General features: G+C 34.7%; 1 protein-coding gene across 4 annotated transcripts in view; it reads right to left on the reverse strand.

Moving 5' to 3' along the window:
- LOC140435172 (uncharacterized) overlaps positions 1-18,656 on the reverse strand; it is a 405,909-nt gene that overhangs the window by 9,480 nt on the left and 377,773 nt on the right. For all 4 annotated transcript variants that reach the window (XM_072523926.1, XM_072523928.1, XM_072523925.1 and 1 more), the window contains 7 exons: positions 16,505-16,727; positions 10,134-10,232; positions 7,185-7,502; positions 5,489-6,813; positions 2,919-3,158; positions 1,725-2,094; positions 1,270-1,559 (listed from right to left, as the gene is read on the reverse strand). In XM_072523926.1, coding sequence (XP_072380027.1) covers positions 1,270-1,559; positions 1,725-2,094; positions 2,919-3,158; positions 5,489-6,813; positions 7,185-7,502; positions 10,134-10,232; positions 16,505-16,727 — 2,865 coding nt within the window. The remainder of the gene's footprint in view (positions 1-1,269; positions 1,560-1,724; positions 2,095-2,918; positions 3,159-5,488; positions 6,814-7,184; positions 7,503-10,133; positions 10,233-16,504; positions 16,728-18,656) is intronic.

Raw genomic sequence — 18,656 nt, forward strand, 5'->3', positions numbered from 1 at the left:
TCAAAATTTTAAAAGTAATTTTATGTAAGTAAGTTTCATGCTTTGCAAGAACGATATGAAAAAAGAGGACTACCTGGACAAATGATCTTGAGAAAGAAATTAATATCTATGAAATTAAAAGAGGTCGATGATCTGGAGTAGTTTTTTAGTGAGTTCGATGATGTAACAAGAGAACTGAAAGCAACGGGGGTGGAAATCAGGGACAACGATTTAGAATGTAACTTACTAAAGTATATTCATTTAGCAAATTCCCATCTGTAAACATAAGCACGTGTTGATATTCGCCCTCTCATTCGTCAAGAGGCTATTAAATATAATTTATTGCCTTAAGCCAGACGGATTCTCATGTTACAGATCCAAACTTGCCAGTCTGTTTAAATTCAAATTGTAGCGTGTTGCTTTTTTATTCAAAATGTTTACTTTGTTATGTATCTCTCAGTTAATGAATATTTTATTTTAGCACATTTTCCTTCAATGGAACATTAAATTTTGCTCACAGTGATTAAATTTCAAGAAATTCTTGCACTAATAGTTTCAAAAGTAAATATTTTTAAAAATCATATAATATACCTCAGTACGGCCCTGTTTGGCTGTCACGTGCGTTTGTTGACAGATGAGAATTTGTAAAACGAATGTAGTTTACTCTCTATGCCATCATTCTTGAAACAGTTATTGCAATTCTCGAAAATTTAAATCCAAAGGAGTTAACAACTGAATTGGCAAAGAAAACACTTCGAGGAGCAGAAGTGGAAAGAAAGAAGGCATCTTAGTAGAAGGCACCCAGTACTACAAAATATGAAAAACCGGCAATGAAAACCCTAGTTTGTTACAGATGTCACAAGTCAGGGCATATGCAAAAGGATTGTAGAGTGAATGCAGAGACATAGAGCACCTATGAGAGGATTTAATAAGGCATACAGAGGAAATGGTCAAATGGGAGGAAATGGTCAAATGGGAGGAAGTTTCAGAGGTAAGAGTTTTAAAGTCAAACAATAAGCAGGAATATTAAGAAGATGAAGAAACTTATTGACTCCTAATTATTGTGGTATTTAAAATACTCTATAATAAAGTGTGTTTTAAGGATGCGCTCCTAAATATAGACAACCTTTAGGTATTGGAAAACACAAGTGAAACAAAATTTCCTTAATGATAGGAGTAAAGGAAGAGTACATGTGCGTTAGGTTTATGTTATCGAATTTGTTCGATACATATCTTGTACAAAGTATTCGTCATTATAAATATAATTCAAACTTATATATATATATATACCTTTTTGTTGAGTTCCATGACATCAGGCCTATCCTCCCAAGCAGGAAACATATTTTTAAACTGCAGTGGCTCCAAACCGGCCCACACTAAATATCCAACCATCGGTTTATCACCGTTAGTCTGTTTCCAATAGTCTATTGCTGTCTGCATCGCTGCTTTCCTTTCAGCTTGCCATCGAACAGCTCCTGATCCGGTCTGGTCGCTTAAATCTGAATCGTTGTCGTCGTCTTTCTCGGGCCAATACCCTTGCCATAACCACAGTTCGTGGTGGTTATCGATCAAAAATAGAGCTACAAAAATTACCATTACTTTATTTGCAAATATATATAGTGGAAAATATTATATTGTAGGATAATATGTATGGTATGAAGGTGTATGTATTAAATTAAAATCTTAACATACATTATTTAAAAATTGGTTCTTTTTAAGATGAGCAAGAAAAACTGTTATATTACCTGGTTGACTAGAAGAATATAATTCGGATTGCACAAACGGGTAAGGACTAGAATGTTCACTTCTATGTGGACACAATACTTCACTGGCAACGAAATCGCCGGTAATGCTGGTCATCCTAAAAAGCCTCATGGTATGATCGAAGGATTCTTCGTTGTTCTGTAGTGAGTAGTAGCTATTTCTATCTTCAGTGCCGATTATGCTGAAGAAATTTTCTGATTCAGAACCTTCTGTTAGTTCAATTATGTCTAAATCCTCATCGAATTGGTCCAAGTTTAGTTCAGAAGGTTTATTTTTCATTAAATTTTCAACAGCCGTCTTGGCCACAAGCCTTTTTTGATCGGTTGATTTAATACCATTCCAAATTATAACCTAGTAAAGAATAACATAATTAAATGATGAATTGTTTGCAAATGTGAGTCCATTTTCAATAAATAAATAAGAAGAAAAGTTAAAAAACTTCTACAATGTAGTAAAATAAATTCTAGTGTGAGTTGGAACTATCTCCTACCACGATGGCAAGAGTTCGCTAAAAACAACTAAGAGGCCCGAGTAGCATTGTAGAAATTGAAGAAGCAAAATTTGGTAGAAAGCAATACATTAGAGGGCGTCTGTATGAAGATCAACGGATATTTGGCGGATATGAGCAAAACACTGGGAACTTTTTCATTATTCCTGACGAAAGGAGAAATGCCGATACTTTGCTTGGAATAATTCACGAATGGATTCTTCCTGGGCCAACCATTTATAGTAATTGTTGAAAATGTTAAAAATCTTATAATTGTTTGGCCCATGAAGGATTTAAACACCAAACTATGAATCATCAAAGCAGTTTGTCGACTCTGATACTGGAACTAACAACAATAATATTGAGAGGTTGTGGCAAGAACTTCGCAGTTCAATCCCTGTATATGGCGTCCGACAAGACAATTTTGTTGGATACCTTATCGAGTTTTATGTTTTTCTCAACATTTCTCTCTCCTGTTGCCGACCATAATGTAGCTTCGACTTTTTTAAATAATTTTAAACTGTTTGTCCTTGTTTAGTGTAGTGTTGTGCTCGATATCTGCCTTTATTTTATCAAAGTTAATAAATAATTATATTAAAGTATTAAATAAATAAGAAATAGATAAACAAAGATTTTATGAGTTAAAATTTTTTTAAAGCAAATCTAAAATAAAACTTTAAATACTAACCTGTTCGCCTTCGACGTCAACGATAACAAACGAAGATCTACTTCGCAGGGAACTCATTGCTAAAGGAACTTCCATCAGGTAAATTTCGTTAACTTTTTCCCCTCTCAGTATATACAATCTTGGCTTGTCCGATGCTTCAGTTCCATCTCGTTTGCCTCTATTTATAATCATACTTCCGTTAAAGAGCCTCAAGAATGCTGCTGGTTCTGATCCCTGATCAACCCTGATTTGAGGCGCGTTCTAAAATTGCAACGGTATTATTAAAATTTAATTTGTTTAAATTTCTACTTTATATAACACAAAGTCTATTCCACACAAACAAACAAAATAAATAAAAACAAACATACGTCAACAGATACAACAAGAACGAAAAGAAATGTGATTACAGATATTCCCCAATATCAGCTTCGGCTCATCCGATCACATTCAGTTGTATTGTTCCAGTGCTCCACTATTACGGTTGGAAAATACCTTTCATTGTTGGCAATGTTTTGCTCTTTTTTATTTGGTACATTTTTTTCATTCCAGAATAATGGAAAATTGGCTAAAATATGGGTCTTTGAAAAGGAAATATAATGAAGTCACTGAATCAACTGATTCAGTGATAACTAGCAGAGATGGAGATGCAAATGTCCACGAGATCCATTCGAGTAGGCACCAGAAGGCCAATGCGTTAACTGTCACAAAATTGTTGCTAATGGGTGCTTGGTTCCATCTAAATTAAAAAGACATTTGGAAAGTAATTATCCTGGTTTAGCCGATAAGGCTAAAGAAACCTTCAAACGTCGTGCTTCATCTCTTCAGGCAGGGTCATGCATGATGGAAAGAGTCTTCAAAAATGAAAACGAAAACGCCACTGAAGCATCATTTATTGTCGGTTTTCACATTGCAAAAGCTGGAAAACCCCATACCATTGCCGAGGAACTGATTAAACCTTGCTTGAAGGATGTCGTACAATGCATGTTAGGTGCAGATATGGCCAAGAAGGTTGATAATGTGCAGATGTCAAACAGCACTATAAGCAAGAGAATTCACAGTATTTCAGACTTTGTAGAGAGAGAGAGAGCTTATAAATAGATTAAAAACTTGTGAATTCTTCAGTTTACAGCTTGATGAAAGTACCGACGTTGCTGGACTTGCTGTTCTGCTTGTGTTTGTGAGTTTTCCATTCGGTATGAAAATAGAAGAAGAACTCCGGAGTAAATTTCGGATATTTGCAGTGATGGAGCGGCTGCAATGGTTGGTAAAATTAGAGGAGCAGTGTCTAGAATAAAGGTAGTGGCAGAAAATGTCTCTAGCAGTCATTGTATCTTACATCGCCATTCTTTGGCAACTAAAAAGATGCCGCAAGATTTGAAAGACGTAAGGCCGCAAGAGCCGTCCGCTTCAAGCACGCCTTTTCAAGCTTACCGCTTAAGATATGGGTATGAATCACTTCAATCTTTTGTTCCACACAGAATTCCGGTGGCTATCGAGGGAAACAATTTTAGATAGACTATTTGAACAAAAAAATCCACTGATTATCACATTTACAGAGGAGGCTTATCACATTTACAGAGGAGGATTATCACATTTACAGAGGAGTAGGTAAAAGAAATAAATTAGACTTACAATCAATTTAATTTTACTACCCAAAACGACCGGTTTCGCTTTCTAAAATTTGCAAAGCATCTTCAGGTCAAACGGTACAAAGTAACCTGATGATGCTTTGCAAATTTTAGAAAGCGAAACCGGTCGTTTTGGGTAGTAAAATCAAATTGATTGTAAGTCGAATTTATTTCTTTTACCTCTTTGAAATGGACTCACACAAGCAACACATTCATGATTTACAGAGGAGTCTTTGAAATTGAACTTCTTTGAAATTGTTATTGCTCATTTGCTAGGTTTGGAAGAAAGTATTGTAGACTATTTTCCTGACAATAACTCAGATGACTTATATAGTTGGATGATAGACCCGTTTTCGTGCGACCCAAAAAATAAACCTCTCGGAATGACAAATGAAGTTTTTCAAAATCTACTTGAAATCAGCGAAGATAGCAGTTTAAAACTCAAATACCGTGAAGGGAGCCAAGAAGAGTTCTGGATGCAGGTATATTCAGAAAATAATGTTTTTGGCAAGGTTGCAGTGAAAAAACTTGTGTGTTTCACATCGACTTAGCTCTGTGAGTCTTCTTTTTCTGCATATGCTTACATTAAAAACAAATACAGAAGAAAACTTCAAGCATCAAGGAATTTGAGGGTCAAACTTACAAATATTTCCACAATTATAAAGGATATAGTGAAAACATAATCGAAACAGTTTCATTCATCACATTAAGTAAGGATATTTGAATATCAAATGTACTGCATTTTATTGATCTGAAATAAAGTTTATATTGAAATGAAATGAGCCTCAGAATTATATTTTTTTCATTTTTTGTCGTTTCCCAAATGTCGTGTGCCTCGAAATATTTTTGCCCGACAAGGGTGCCGCGACTAAAAAAGTTTGAGAACCACTGCTCTAAGCACTCCAATAATAATAGGAACTTCGTAATAAATAAATTTTAATAAAAATATATAATCATACAAACCTGCTTGTCCAATTCCACTGTGAGGAAAGCCGCAGTGCCTTTCTCATTCGTTGACGAGTTGCTTCCCTGCCAGCAGAAGAAAATACACCGGTCCCTCCCTACAGCCAAGTGTTTAGATGGGTCTCCACCTAACCTTCTCCCCTTAACAGTTTGCCTGAAATCCCATCTAAAGATGTAACTGTCGCCGTCATAAAACTGACCCAAAGACTTTTCGGGTAGCTCTTCGTAGCTGTTTTCCAAAATTCGCCAACCTTTAATCTTTAGAGATTCGTACTCGAAAAGTCGACTGGATTCTTCGTCAAAATATGAATCTCCACGGCCTAAATGCGTATTTTTTTCAACAATTAAATCTGGTTCTTTATCTTTTTCTGTAATCATCTCGATGACGTCGCATGATTTAATGTCAATAGAAGCGCTCACTTCTTTGATATTTTCGTCGCTCCTTACTCTAATGACTCTAGAAAAATCTGGCCAGTCTAGGAACTTCTCTCTAAAAAGAACAGTTTCGCGATGCTGCGTTATTTTGGCAAAGAGAGACCATTCGGGTCTTTTGTCGGCTTTAAGAGGTAATGACTCTTGTGATCTAGCGCCTAATATGGAAGCAATATTTAATGGACAAATATTGCAGTCAGAATAGTTGTACCCCTCAAACCACATTTCTTTAGCGAGTTTAAGAGCCAAATTTTTTCTGTCCAAGACGGCATTTTTTCCACTCCATACGTACATTTCCGAACCAAAATCAAAAACTATGATATTAGTATCTTTCAACATTTCAACTTTTGGTATGGTTCCCCAATATTTGTCGTACGGTACTAATTCGTCGTTTTCCAAGGTATATATCATGTTGGTGTGAAGTATATTTGACTCATAGGTTTCGTCTTCGTCTGGATGTCCAGCTCCTACAGTATCCGGTATATTGTCCGCTCCCAAAATCTTCCAAAATTCCATGGCGTACTTGGATTTATCTTTACTGCTAATACTGTGTACCCTGCTGACTTTACATCCCATGTCTCCCGTCTTTTGGATATGGTTGACTATATCGGAAGTCCTGGATTGTTCTATCACATTTGAGTAGGCACCCGAGTACGTGTAAAGAGCTTTCGAAGTAACTAAGATGTAGTTGTCACCCTCGTTAATACTTCTGGCGTTTGGTTCCACTAGCCTTGTTTGGATGTGCCTTCGACCTTTAACTTGCAAAAGCATCACGTCTTTCCAGGGTTGATAACCGATTGGATTTGTTGATTTTTTCAAGGCGACGGATTTGAAGTTTTCAGTACTTGCCAAACCGGCCAAGGCTTCTAAGGCTTTATTAGAATTTTTGGCCACTAAAAACAAAAAAACAGTAGTTAAGCAAAAAGTTCATAACGTACACATAAATACATTTGTTAATTATTTGCGCAAGTACGATAACGCAATAGAGGATTTTCTCAAAGATAAAAATGAAGAATTGCCCCTCGCCGAAAATAAAATAATCGAAAGATGGGATGAATATGTTGAATATACTGAATGTTCAGAAAGTCACTCAAGAAAACACCGAAATAATGAAACGACAGCGAATGAACGCTGATAGTATTAAATGACCATAATTTTGAGATGGTCAAGAGTAACCGTCACTAATAAAAAGAAAGTAGAAATACGAATAAGCGAGCTTATTTGTATAGTTATAGATATTAGTAAGTAAGCTAAAAATACTTACATTTCTCAATATTAAGTCTCTTTTTCTCTCTCTCCGCAACTCCAGTAATGACTTCGGTATACTCATCCGAGATATCCGATCTGGCGGCAAGAACTTTTATAGGATTTTTGGAAGCGCCTCTCCTCCTCTGGACTTGCACGTTCTTCTTAATCACCAACAACGGTTGTCTTTTTATGGCATCGAAGTCTTCCAGAGACACGTCCAGTTGCTCTTTGTTGTCAAAATGCTCAAAACTCTTGAAGAACGATTTGAAGGTGGTATCGTCGTCTGGTTTAAGTACGGACACTGATTTTGTAACGTGTTTGCTGGTTTCTGTTTCTAAAATAACAAAATATAATTATAAAAAATCTCAAATATGTTAAAACGTTAAAACGTAGGTACAAATCAATAAAAAAAAATCAATAAACGAGATCCGAGAAAAAAAGACACTGTGGAAGAAGAATGAATACTTGCTCTTACTTCTTCTATGCCTTGTCATCCATCTAATTTCAGAATTTTTTTTAATTTCGTCACTTACTACTTTGTAATGAACAGGAATATAACCGACTTAAGGATGAATAAGATTAAGCAACAGATAAAAGAGATAAAAGAGCAATCGATGTTAAAAAATATGGTAAGATAAACTACAAAAACTACATACAGATCGCTAAATACAACAGCGGTCAGAGGTTAATCTAAACTCAGAAATATATATTTACTAGAATATGAGAACACTGTGTATGAAGGCACTAAGGCCTATAAGCAAAACAAAATGCAATAAGGAGGTAAACCTGTAGCGTGATAAGGAGTAGTATTTCGGGTGTATAATAATTTAAAATATTATTTAATACTTATTTGGCTGAATATTGTGTATCGTAGAAATATCTCGTATTGTTTATATTGTTTATAATTTTAAATATAAAGTGTCACGACTATAGTTTTCTAAGTTCTTAAATTTGCTTAAGCAATAGGTTCAATTGAATGATACCCTTTAACTACGATTTAAAAAATTTGAATAAATGTAGACGTAAAGTAAAGTTATATCGTCATTCTCTCTTGAGTATTAATCATTGAAAAGAACTTGTAACGACAACTTACTGAAGGCACATTGAAAAACAGAGTCATATCTACCTAAAAAGAAGTAGAAGAAGGATATGACGTCGAAACTAAGGTTCAAATGTCCTAGTGGAGGCATTCAGCTTAGCCAAGACCAAAAAAGGCTCGACAAGTGCGGTCAAACGTCAAGGTTCTGCTCACTGTATTCTTCGATTTTAATGGTATAGTAAAAAAAGACCGAATTTGTGGAAAAACAACTCCAGGCAACGATAATGCACTAGCTCACACTGCGTTGCTTGTTTGTAAATTTTTGGCCAAAAACAATACTGTAATGATGCCCCAGCCTCCATATTTGCCAGACGTGGCTCTGTGTGACTTTTTCCTATTTCCAAAAATATAGAAAACTTTAAAGGGCCGTCGTTTCACAAGCATAGATGACATTAATGTGTAACGATAAGACTACCAAAGAGAATTGAAGTACTATTGTAAAAAATAATACCTCAATCAACCATGGGAGCTTATCGTCTATACCTTGCCTAGCTCAGTATCTCAAGGGTGAGTTCGTCTTGTCTTAAACTAGGGATTGAACCTGAGTTCTCAGTTGATAGCAAATAAGACAAATTTTAACCAATCATATTTATTTAAATCAATAAAAAAAAAACAATAATTAACCCTGCGAAAGCTTAACAGTTATAAGTGTTACTTATTGCTTCGATGGGCGGCTTGTGTGCTCTAGCTGTTGGATCCTCCAATTAGAAGTTGTGGAATTAGAAGTTGTGGCTTCTGGAGAGCTGCAGTCACACGTGGCTGTATGTCCAAATATGCCAATAAGACCAATCAAATTTCGATATGTCCAGTAAGGTTTTGATATGTCCAATAAACCAATACGGTTTTGATATGTCCAATAAAAATAAACTGTCCAATAAAGTTTTGATATGTCCAATACAAATAAACTGTCCAGTAAACCCAAGAGAATTTGTAGACTATACAAATAAGTCTTATAATAATTTTTGCCTTCTTTTATAAATTTCAAAAAGAGGCAAAAAATAATCCCACTACAGAAAAGTTGTTTTGACAGAAAGTGGGAGACTGAATGAAGTTAGCACAGATGTCATAGGATGTTGCTATAGATATCATGAAACTAGCTTGTCAGTCAACACGGAACAGAATAGTCTGCCGAACAAAAGTGAGAGGGCGAATATTTATTCTATGGGACAGAAAGAGAGAAAAAAAATAAAGACAGAGGAAGAAGAGAAAAACAGGGGGCGCCAACTATTTTTATAAATAAAAAAAAAATAGTAAAAATTAAACTGAAGATAAAGAAATTAATAAATTAATAAAGAAATTAAAATGAAATAATTATTAAAATATAAATTAATAGAGATGTGAAGTTTATAACGTTACAGCACATCGCTGAAAGAACTAAAGGCTATCTCAAAGATCGAGTTCGAGATCGAGAAATGTTTGGGAGAAGCGTTGGCACAAGTGCATAATACATGATGCGGACTACTTTGACGGAGACAACATTAATGTAGACGAATAAATAAATATTTTTTTTAACACACCTCGTATACTTAAGGGAAAAGAAATAGAAAACGAAGTTAAGGTTAAAAAAATAAATCGTGGCTTAAAAATATAAGAGCCTCGACGAACGTTAAACCAAAATAAAAACATATTTTTCTTAACGTTTTTCAACCTCACCTGAAACCCCACATTAAGAGGAAGATGTCGATGCTTCCTTTTTATGTATTACATATTTGTGTACCTACTGTATGATTTTTTTGTGGTGTATTTTGATTTTATCTTAAATAACATAAAGAATAATATGAAACTTTAGTGTTTTAACTAACACAGTGAACTGAATATAAATTGAAAGAAAATGTTTGACATGTTTGAGCGTAAAATAATATTTACCTGTTTTGGATATTAAACTGGCTGAATATGAAAGAGATTTACTTCTAGTGAGATCAAAGTTGCTATTTTTTTCTGGAGACGTGGGTGTTGAATCGGGTCCTGAAAAAAATATAAAAAAAATTAAGCAAATTTAGAAAACCACATTTAAACAGTATATATTTTAATATATACAACTATATACAACACGCGCCATTCACAAAAGGTATCTGAATCATAAGATGTTTCATTTACTACTTTAAAGCAGCAACTGAAATATTTTTGGTGATTTTTTATCTAAGGTGAGAAACTATATTTGTCTTTCTAATTACTGATAACAACGATTTCTATAATATAAATCTAGAATGTTGTGAAAATCTTTTACACTGCATATAGTAATAAATTAGACTTCCTCGAATTTTTTGTCAGAAACATCTACACAAAAACATAAATTTTGTAGGTAAAATTTTGTGGGTTAATAAAAATTTATAAATCATAACTTCCAACGGTTTTTCACATGATGATTTTACACAGACTAATAAATATAAATATTGTAAATGACAAAAATGATGTCTCTACATTTGCCAACGTAAAAAATTGTAATCTTCTATATTAATAAAAATGAATCGCCGAAATGTTTGTACGGGCATAGCTTCAGAACGATTGCATCAAATTAGATAATCCTTTTTTTTTTGTTGTGTTTGTTATTATCAAGACAAGGTTTGTGTAAAAAATAATTTTCAAAAAATTGTACGCCAAAACAATTTTTCTGTCAGTTTAAATCGTACTATAACTAATAGATGGCGCCATACTATGACTAACAAAGAAAGCTATGAATAACAAAATAAATGTCACTATTGATAAATTGACACAACGACATGGCTGTAAGTATTTGGTATTGCTGCCCCAAATAATAGCGATCAAGTTTTAACGTATATGGGAATATATGTCAATAAGACGGTTTGGAGAATCCCTTCATTTTTCATACACAAACGGCATTCCACTGTAACTTAACTGTTCACCTGATGAATGGACAACGAATTTATTTCACGAAAGAAAACGCAACGTACTGAAGGATTACCAACGAGAACGTGGAAATGTTACCTTTTCTTAAAGGGACTCTTGGCAACATATATATTGATAGATTTTAAGTTCAGCGATAAGTCAGAACTTGTTTATTAAAATAAAATCAAATAGATTAAAATAAAGTAAAATAGAGTAAAATAGAATACAGCGGAATAAAATAGAGTGAAATAAAACAAAACAAAATAGAATAAAATGAAATCAAATAGAAGAAAATAGAATACAATAAAATAAATAAAATCGCATTTTTAATTTGACGAATATTGTTCAAAAGACGCAAATTTTTTACTTCGGGTTGTGAGAAGACTAGAGAAAACACATTTACTCTTAAACTATCATCGCTAGATATTGTGTACATATTAATATCGAATGACAATCTCTAATGGTTTAATAAAAATTATCTAATAGCCTAATCGTGAATGTTAATAATGATTCTGTATGTTATACGTTTCTATGAATTTTCCGCATGGATGCTCAGGAATTTCAAGTAATTTATATTGTGATCACAAATGATATATAATCGAATTAATATTCATTTCGTTCTCGTTGAGCGATAATGAGGCTTCGAAGATGTTTTAATCAAAGCATAAAAATATTCTGCTAAGCTTAAAAATTATGTACATTTTGTGTGCAGTTTCACTTTCAACGTCAACTTTCTTGCAGAGTATTATACCAGTAAAAAGGAATGAATGTCTGCAAAATTGACAGAAAATTAGAAGTATGTTTAAATCGTTTGGATCCCGTTATTTGGAAATTCTTAATATGTAAGACATAAAAATAACTAACAACAATAAATTTGTGTTTAAATACAACGAGAAGATCGTGAAATAAAGAGATACAAATAAGGGCACAATGGAGAATGGAAAATATCTAGACGTATCTGTGGTTCTATGGACGATACCTATGGTTCTGTCTACTACTGGTGTTATTTCGAAGAATCTCCTAGAGAACGTAGGTTTAGTGTTAACAGCTAAGTGATAGTAAATATCTATATAAGACCATGCAGAAAAATAAATGTATCGACGTCCATATGCGCAAGAAAATAATAGATACTCCGGCATCATGTCACCTGGGGCGCGATAACACGAAAAGAGTTCCTCCAGAGCTCATTCGATTTTTATACCGTCAGTGAGAGCTTTATGAATTAAATCTGGACAACAATAGGAAAGTATCAGAATATTTTTAGGAGTCACTACATTGTAGCAGCTCGACAGAGGCTTAAATCTTTCCTCTCCCCACCCTATCACTAAAATCTTTTGATACCATAGTATTATTTGATCTTCCTCTCCTACTACTTCAAAGGACTTGACAATTTGGTGATTACCACTTCGGTGTTGAATGTCCTCTATCTCAATATATATAATCTCTCGTTTTGGCATCAATTGGTGCTACATTTGCACACATTCGTTATTGTCAGTACACAGTGTTTGTAAATAGTTGTTTATCTTTTTTGTAGACTTCCATAAAAAAACAAAAACTATAGCCACAAACATAACAATTAAGAGAAGTATTAACACTAATGCTAATGTTCCACAGCTACTGGAGACCGAAAAGAGACATGGAAAAATACAAATAAATGTATTAGCGAAGATATCAAGAGCCCAAACGCTACAAAAGAAAACCGGAAAGAAAAGCCTCGGGATGACTGATGATACAATACACCAATAGAAGAAAGAAGACTTTTCAGCAACAAATTCAGCACAGAAATATACCAAGATAACCAATATAAATAAACGTATAAAACTCCTATACCAAAGAGACAAAAATAAGCACTTCAAAATCCTACGCCTAGAACTGGAAGAACATGACTGACAAATATCCAGAAATAACCAGAAGACAGGGTGAAAAGATCGAATATCGATTGAGATACTTAAGGAAATCATAGAAACAGGTTTTAAAGTTGGACTTTCCGAGCTTGAATTTGGATCAGCCCGAATGTCTGATGAGCAGGGATGCTGAAATGAGTCATTACACGCTATTGATACCGACTCGAACACGCAAAGTTTAACGAATTTGTCCTCCTAGGCAATATATTTGGCCACTCAATTTTTCCTCCTAAGCCATATATTTGGCCATTTAATTTAACAAAGCGATAACAGCTTTTGCTAAGAGATTTAATCTTTTACATATATAGAGGAATAAAAATGAGCTTAAATTAGTAATCACCAACAGATTGCAGCAACATTCGTACAGTCGTTTCCATGCAAGAAAAGTTCTCCTCCCAACGACAATAAGAGAATAAATTCGATACTCTTTTCTAAGATATACCAAGAAAAGTGCGGATTTTTTCATACTCCGGCTATCAGGCAACACTCAGGTTTCATTAGCTTTCTTCCGAAATGCGGGGCTATATCGAGTATCAAGTAATTCCCTAGGTTCTCTTGGGACAAGAATCTACCAGAAATAAACAAATAAGAGAAACAACGATGCCAGTCACCAAGAGACTATGTAACTGAATCCCGTTACAGGTAAGATGAAAAAAACTATTGAAAAGTAGTCCGGAAAACCTCGATCAAACTTGCCATGAACAAAAATTGTCCAGCAAGCGAGAATGAACGATAAATCGAGGAAAAGGTTTTAAATACCTGTTGCAGCAAGGTCTCAACACAAAAGAGGTTAGACAGCAGAAACAAAAGCCTATCCAAAAATAGAAAAAAAAAAAAAGGAAAAGGGAATAACCCGAAAATCAGAGGAGCGGTAAGGAAGAAAATAATTCAGTAACGCACCATAGTACAAAATATACTGTTGTGCTAGTACTGCAGGCAGAAATAATGATAAGGGAGGGATACTGCCCCAAAAATAATTTCGAAACTCCTATTTTAGCGGAATATTTGGTAGCCATAAAAGATTCTGGACAAAATAGAGGAGCTGGACCCAAAGGCAAAGATCTACACTCAGCAACCTAAATTTCAGATTAGGCTGATTGTTACTGTCTTGTGATCATAAAGCTGGTGAAGTTACAGTTGAATTTGAGCATTCGGGAGCTGCAGCTGCAGGGGATATTCCACTGAAGACTTGAAACTTCAAGATTCTTGTTCTCATCTTTCTGATAGTGGAAAACCTTACAGTAGAAATTACCCTTTCAGGCAAGGGTGCATTCTGTCCCCGTTGTTGTTTAGCATATAATGTGAACATATCTTCTAGCAAGCACTGGAAGAACAGCATGAAGGCATATTAGTCAACGATGTGCATCTAGATAACATTAGATATGCTGACGACGTAGTAGTTTCCACAGACAGCTTAGACGGTGTACAAACAATAATGGTCGCGCAATCAGCGCTTATCGCGCATATTAATACAAATAAAACAAAGTACAGGGTATAAAGCGCGAAATATTAAATACACAGCTTTTGGTTAGCTAACAGCCAATTGATAAAATAAAACAACTCGTAGGGAAAGCAAGATCAGCGTTCGTAAACGTGAAGTATCTCTTTAGGAGTCACGATTTATCACTTTGAACCAAAATCTGTCATATGTTATGTATTTTCTACGATGTTATACGGAGTAGATGCTTGGAGACGTTCTAAAGCTTCTTTAGGAAAGCTCAAAGCATTCGACATAATTCATAGGCTTCATAATTTGGGAAAGTGGTTCAATACGTCTATACCCGGATTATTCCGAATAGCTGCTATCAAAGTTAAGATAGCCATGTTAATCGCCAACATCCGTAACTGATAGATATCATAAGAAGACATTGAGGTATATGCTGTTTGTTTTGAGCAGTAGGTTCTTTCATGGGAAATATGGGAAAATAATAAAAAATCGAATAGAAGAAGAATACCAAGATATGGAAGCCGAAGAACAGGCTGGTTTTCGTGCAGGTCGATCTACAATAGACCATGTCTTCTCTATTACTCAGATAATTGAAAAGAAAGTTGCTCGTGGCCAAGAAGTCCATCTGACGTTCGTAGACCTTAGGAAAGCATATGATAGTATCCCGCTTGATAAATTATGGGAGGCACTGGGGAAAACAAATATAAATATAGAATTGATTGAAGCAGTAAAAACGTTGTACTACCAACAAACAACAAGAATTAAAACAGGAAATCTGATAACACCGGGATTCAAAGTGACTAAAGGACTAAGACAAGGATGCTGTATATCCACAACATTATTCAAAATATACCTCGAAGCAGCACTCAACAAATGGAAGAAAAAATGTACGAATATGGGCATACCACTAATAGACTTAACTTTGTACACTCTGTGCTTTGCAGATGACCAGGTCATCATCGCACAGGACTCTGAAGACCTTAGTTACATGATGCGAAAACTATTAGAAGAGTTTACAGAGTGGAGTTTGGAAGTGAATATGGAAAAAACTGAGTACATGAGTATCGGAGGAGATCAACATAACCTTCTCGTAGAGGAAAATCAAGAGATCAAACTATGTGATAACTACAAATACCTAGGAGTAAAAATCACTCAAGACGGAAAATTAGATGCAGCCATTAAGGAACGAAATACACAGGGAAGGAAAGGCATAGCCTTACTAAACAGCGTACTGTGGGATAAAAACATCTCTAAAGACAACAAAAGAAGAATATACAACACCATAATAAAAAGTATCACAACATATGGATGCGAAGTGTGGCCCCTAAAAGACAGATCAGAGAAAATGCTTAGAGCAACAGAAATGGACTTCTGGCGCCGCTCGGCGGGAATCTCCAGACGCGACAGAATAACAAACGAGAGAGTCCGAGAAATCATGGGGGTTACACATAATATTCTTGATGACATCAAAACGACACAACTCAGATGGTACGGACACGTAAGGAGAATGCCGGAGAATAGAATACCAAGACAAATTCTTGAATGGCAACCAAGAGGTAGGCGAAGACCAGGAAGGCCTAGAAGAAGTTGGAGAGAAGGAGTTGATAAAGAAATCAGAGAAAGAGAACTGGAAGACGATCTATGGAACGATAGAATGAGATGGAGATTGGAAATCGGAAGACGTCGAAGAACGTTGTAAACCGAAATTATATATAGGTTCTTTCATATTCCTTCCAAACAAAATGGTAAATGAAAATCAAAAGTAAAAACTCAATGGATTTCTAAATGTACACAAAATAAGCTTATGGTAATGTGGAAAAATGATTAATTTTTCCTACGAAACAAATATATCTTACTGCTAAATCTATTTTTCATCCCCGGTCAATCAGAAGTATATGCACACTTGAAAGTTACGCGGATATCGAAATATACCTTCTGTGTACACTTAGAGTCTTAAAAAATTTTGAAAATATCATTAGTTTTAAGTATGGTTTCATATAACAGTTGTCCGTTAATAGTCCTGATCAAAGTTGACTTACCATCCTTCAGTTTAAACCTCTTCGCCTGCGGTGTCCTCTTGTTGCTATCTGTGGCCGCCGGTATATTAATCGTAGGAATTGTTTGTTTAATTTTCTCTCCCATCTTTCCAGCGACGGAGAATTTTTCTGCGTCGGATTTCTCCACTCTCGACTTCCAATGCCTAGACGCCGCATCCAGCTCGTCTTTCTTCGACGCCAATAAGGATTTTTCAGAGAGTTCATCCTAAAACACAAAAAAAAATCATATGACCAAAACATTGAGTATTGAGTATTTCAGGTTCTTTTTTAAACAGGATGTCAAATGTTTATTAAAAAACGTATTCTATATGTTTAAGTAATATGCTATAAGGAATAATTAAGACTTAATAGAAAATACGCATCATACTTAGAGTAAATACAAGCTTAGTCAATTAGTATTATTTTCTTATTTGTCCACAATACTTGGAAATATAAAAACTGTCGAAAATATTACGATAAGGACGAACTTTAGGCGATGGTAAATTCTCTATATAGAGGGAATTTTCAAACTTCTCTTTTAGAATGTCCAACTGAACAAATGTGTATCTACACAGCAGTCGTGTACTAGGAATCACAATTTAAATATGTTTGTTGACTCTAGTATTGAAAAGTTTCAATCAATAATATTTTATGTTTGTTTCATCTCAGTATGTCATGAAGGTTGGAAAATTGTTTATTGTCTGTTTTCCCTCTCCCATTCATTTATGCTACTCAAATCTATAAATCGAAAATATGACACTTTTTCACTGAACATATTACAATGTTGCCACATTCCATTGTAATTTTCGTAATATAAAGATAAAATATGTAGGTACGTATAAAGTTATAAGGAATAAAAATAGTGTATTTGGTCAGCAAATATAGCATTATCCCATATTAATATTATTAATAATTTATATAGATTTGTTTTTCGTTCTTTAGGGTTCCTATCAGATACATGTTTAAGTATTAAATAAATAGTCTATTGTGAAAGTCGTTGTGCAACAAAAAGCAAACAAATCTGTAATTATTTTTTGATGTGAAATATCTAATGCGGCGGGCTATACCGGCCTTCTACCGGGACAGTAGGATTGCAGATCTTTGGAACACGTTACCAATGTTATTGTTTCACATCTATTAAGCGTTCGGTGACGGCTCATCTCTTTCTCTTTGCATATAACTGATATTAATCTTCAATATCCACTAACCTCCACAGAGAATAACCCGACGAATTCTTTGATAATGACATTTAGTTTACATAAACGGACAAGAATCGGACATTTGGATATAAAAACTATGATGGAAGTATCACGCTTTGCCCTAATTTGTATAGAAATGAAGGAATCTAAAGTTTATATCTGAGTTATCAGTGAGACACCGTGGAATGGGTCAAGGGAATGACATGGAAGGTGACCTGCTGATATACTCTAGTAAAACGAATGGAGGAGGAATCCTGTTTAGTAAAGCAACAAAAATCTTTTGGAATGGAAACCAGTTTCAAACCAAATAATCACTGCAAGGTTTAGGACCAAATTAAGACTGATTCAGTGCTATGTACCAACAGAACAATCAACTGAATAGGAAAAAGGGGCTTTCTATGAATGCCTTGAAGCCACATTAGAACAAATTAAAAGATCCGATATAAAGAGACTTCAATACCAAGGTTTACATTGACAATACCAATCTAAGACAGGTTATGGGAAAGCATGGCACTGGTTAAAGAAATAACAGCGAACGCTTCATTGAATTGTGTGGTAAAAAAAACAATCATATCGACCACGTCGCAATAAGTAAGCAATAAAGAACATCTCTCTTAGAAGACATAATATCATGGAGAGGGCAAAATTAGAGTGAAGATAGCCAGGAAAGAGATAGGTCCGAACAAACCTACTTTGTAAAAACCTACTTTGTAAAACCTAATTTCCGTAAGTCTCAAGTAAAATATCAACACCACCAGAAGATGCACAAAATGTAAACCCCAATGTCAACAAACTAAGAATTAATAGGAATGTATTAATGCAAGAACTCAAGAAATTAAAATGGCCACAGAAACATTAAAAGTGCACAGAACAGCAGTCCCTGACAATATTCCACCGGAGTTGTTAAAAGCGTGACAAAGCACAAAAACACATAGTACGAAATAATGTCAAAAAAC

Source organism: Diabrotica undecimpunctata, chromosome 2, assembly GCF_040954645.1.
Source record: "Diabrotica undecimpunctata isolate CICGRU chromosome 2, icDiaUnde3, whole genome shotgun sequence".
In the NCBI taxonomy this organism is placed as follows: domain Eukaryota; kingdom Metazoa; phylum Arthropoda; class Insecta; order Coleoptera; family Chrysomelidae; genus Diabrotica; species Diabrotica undecimpunctata.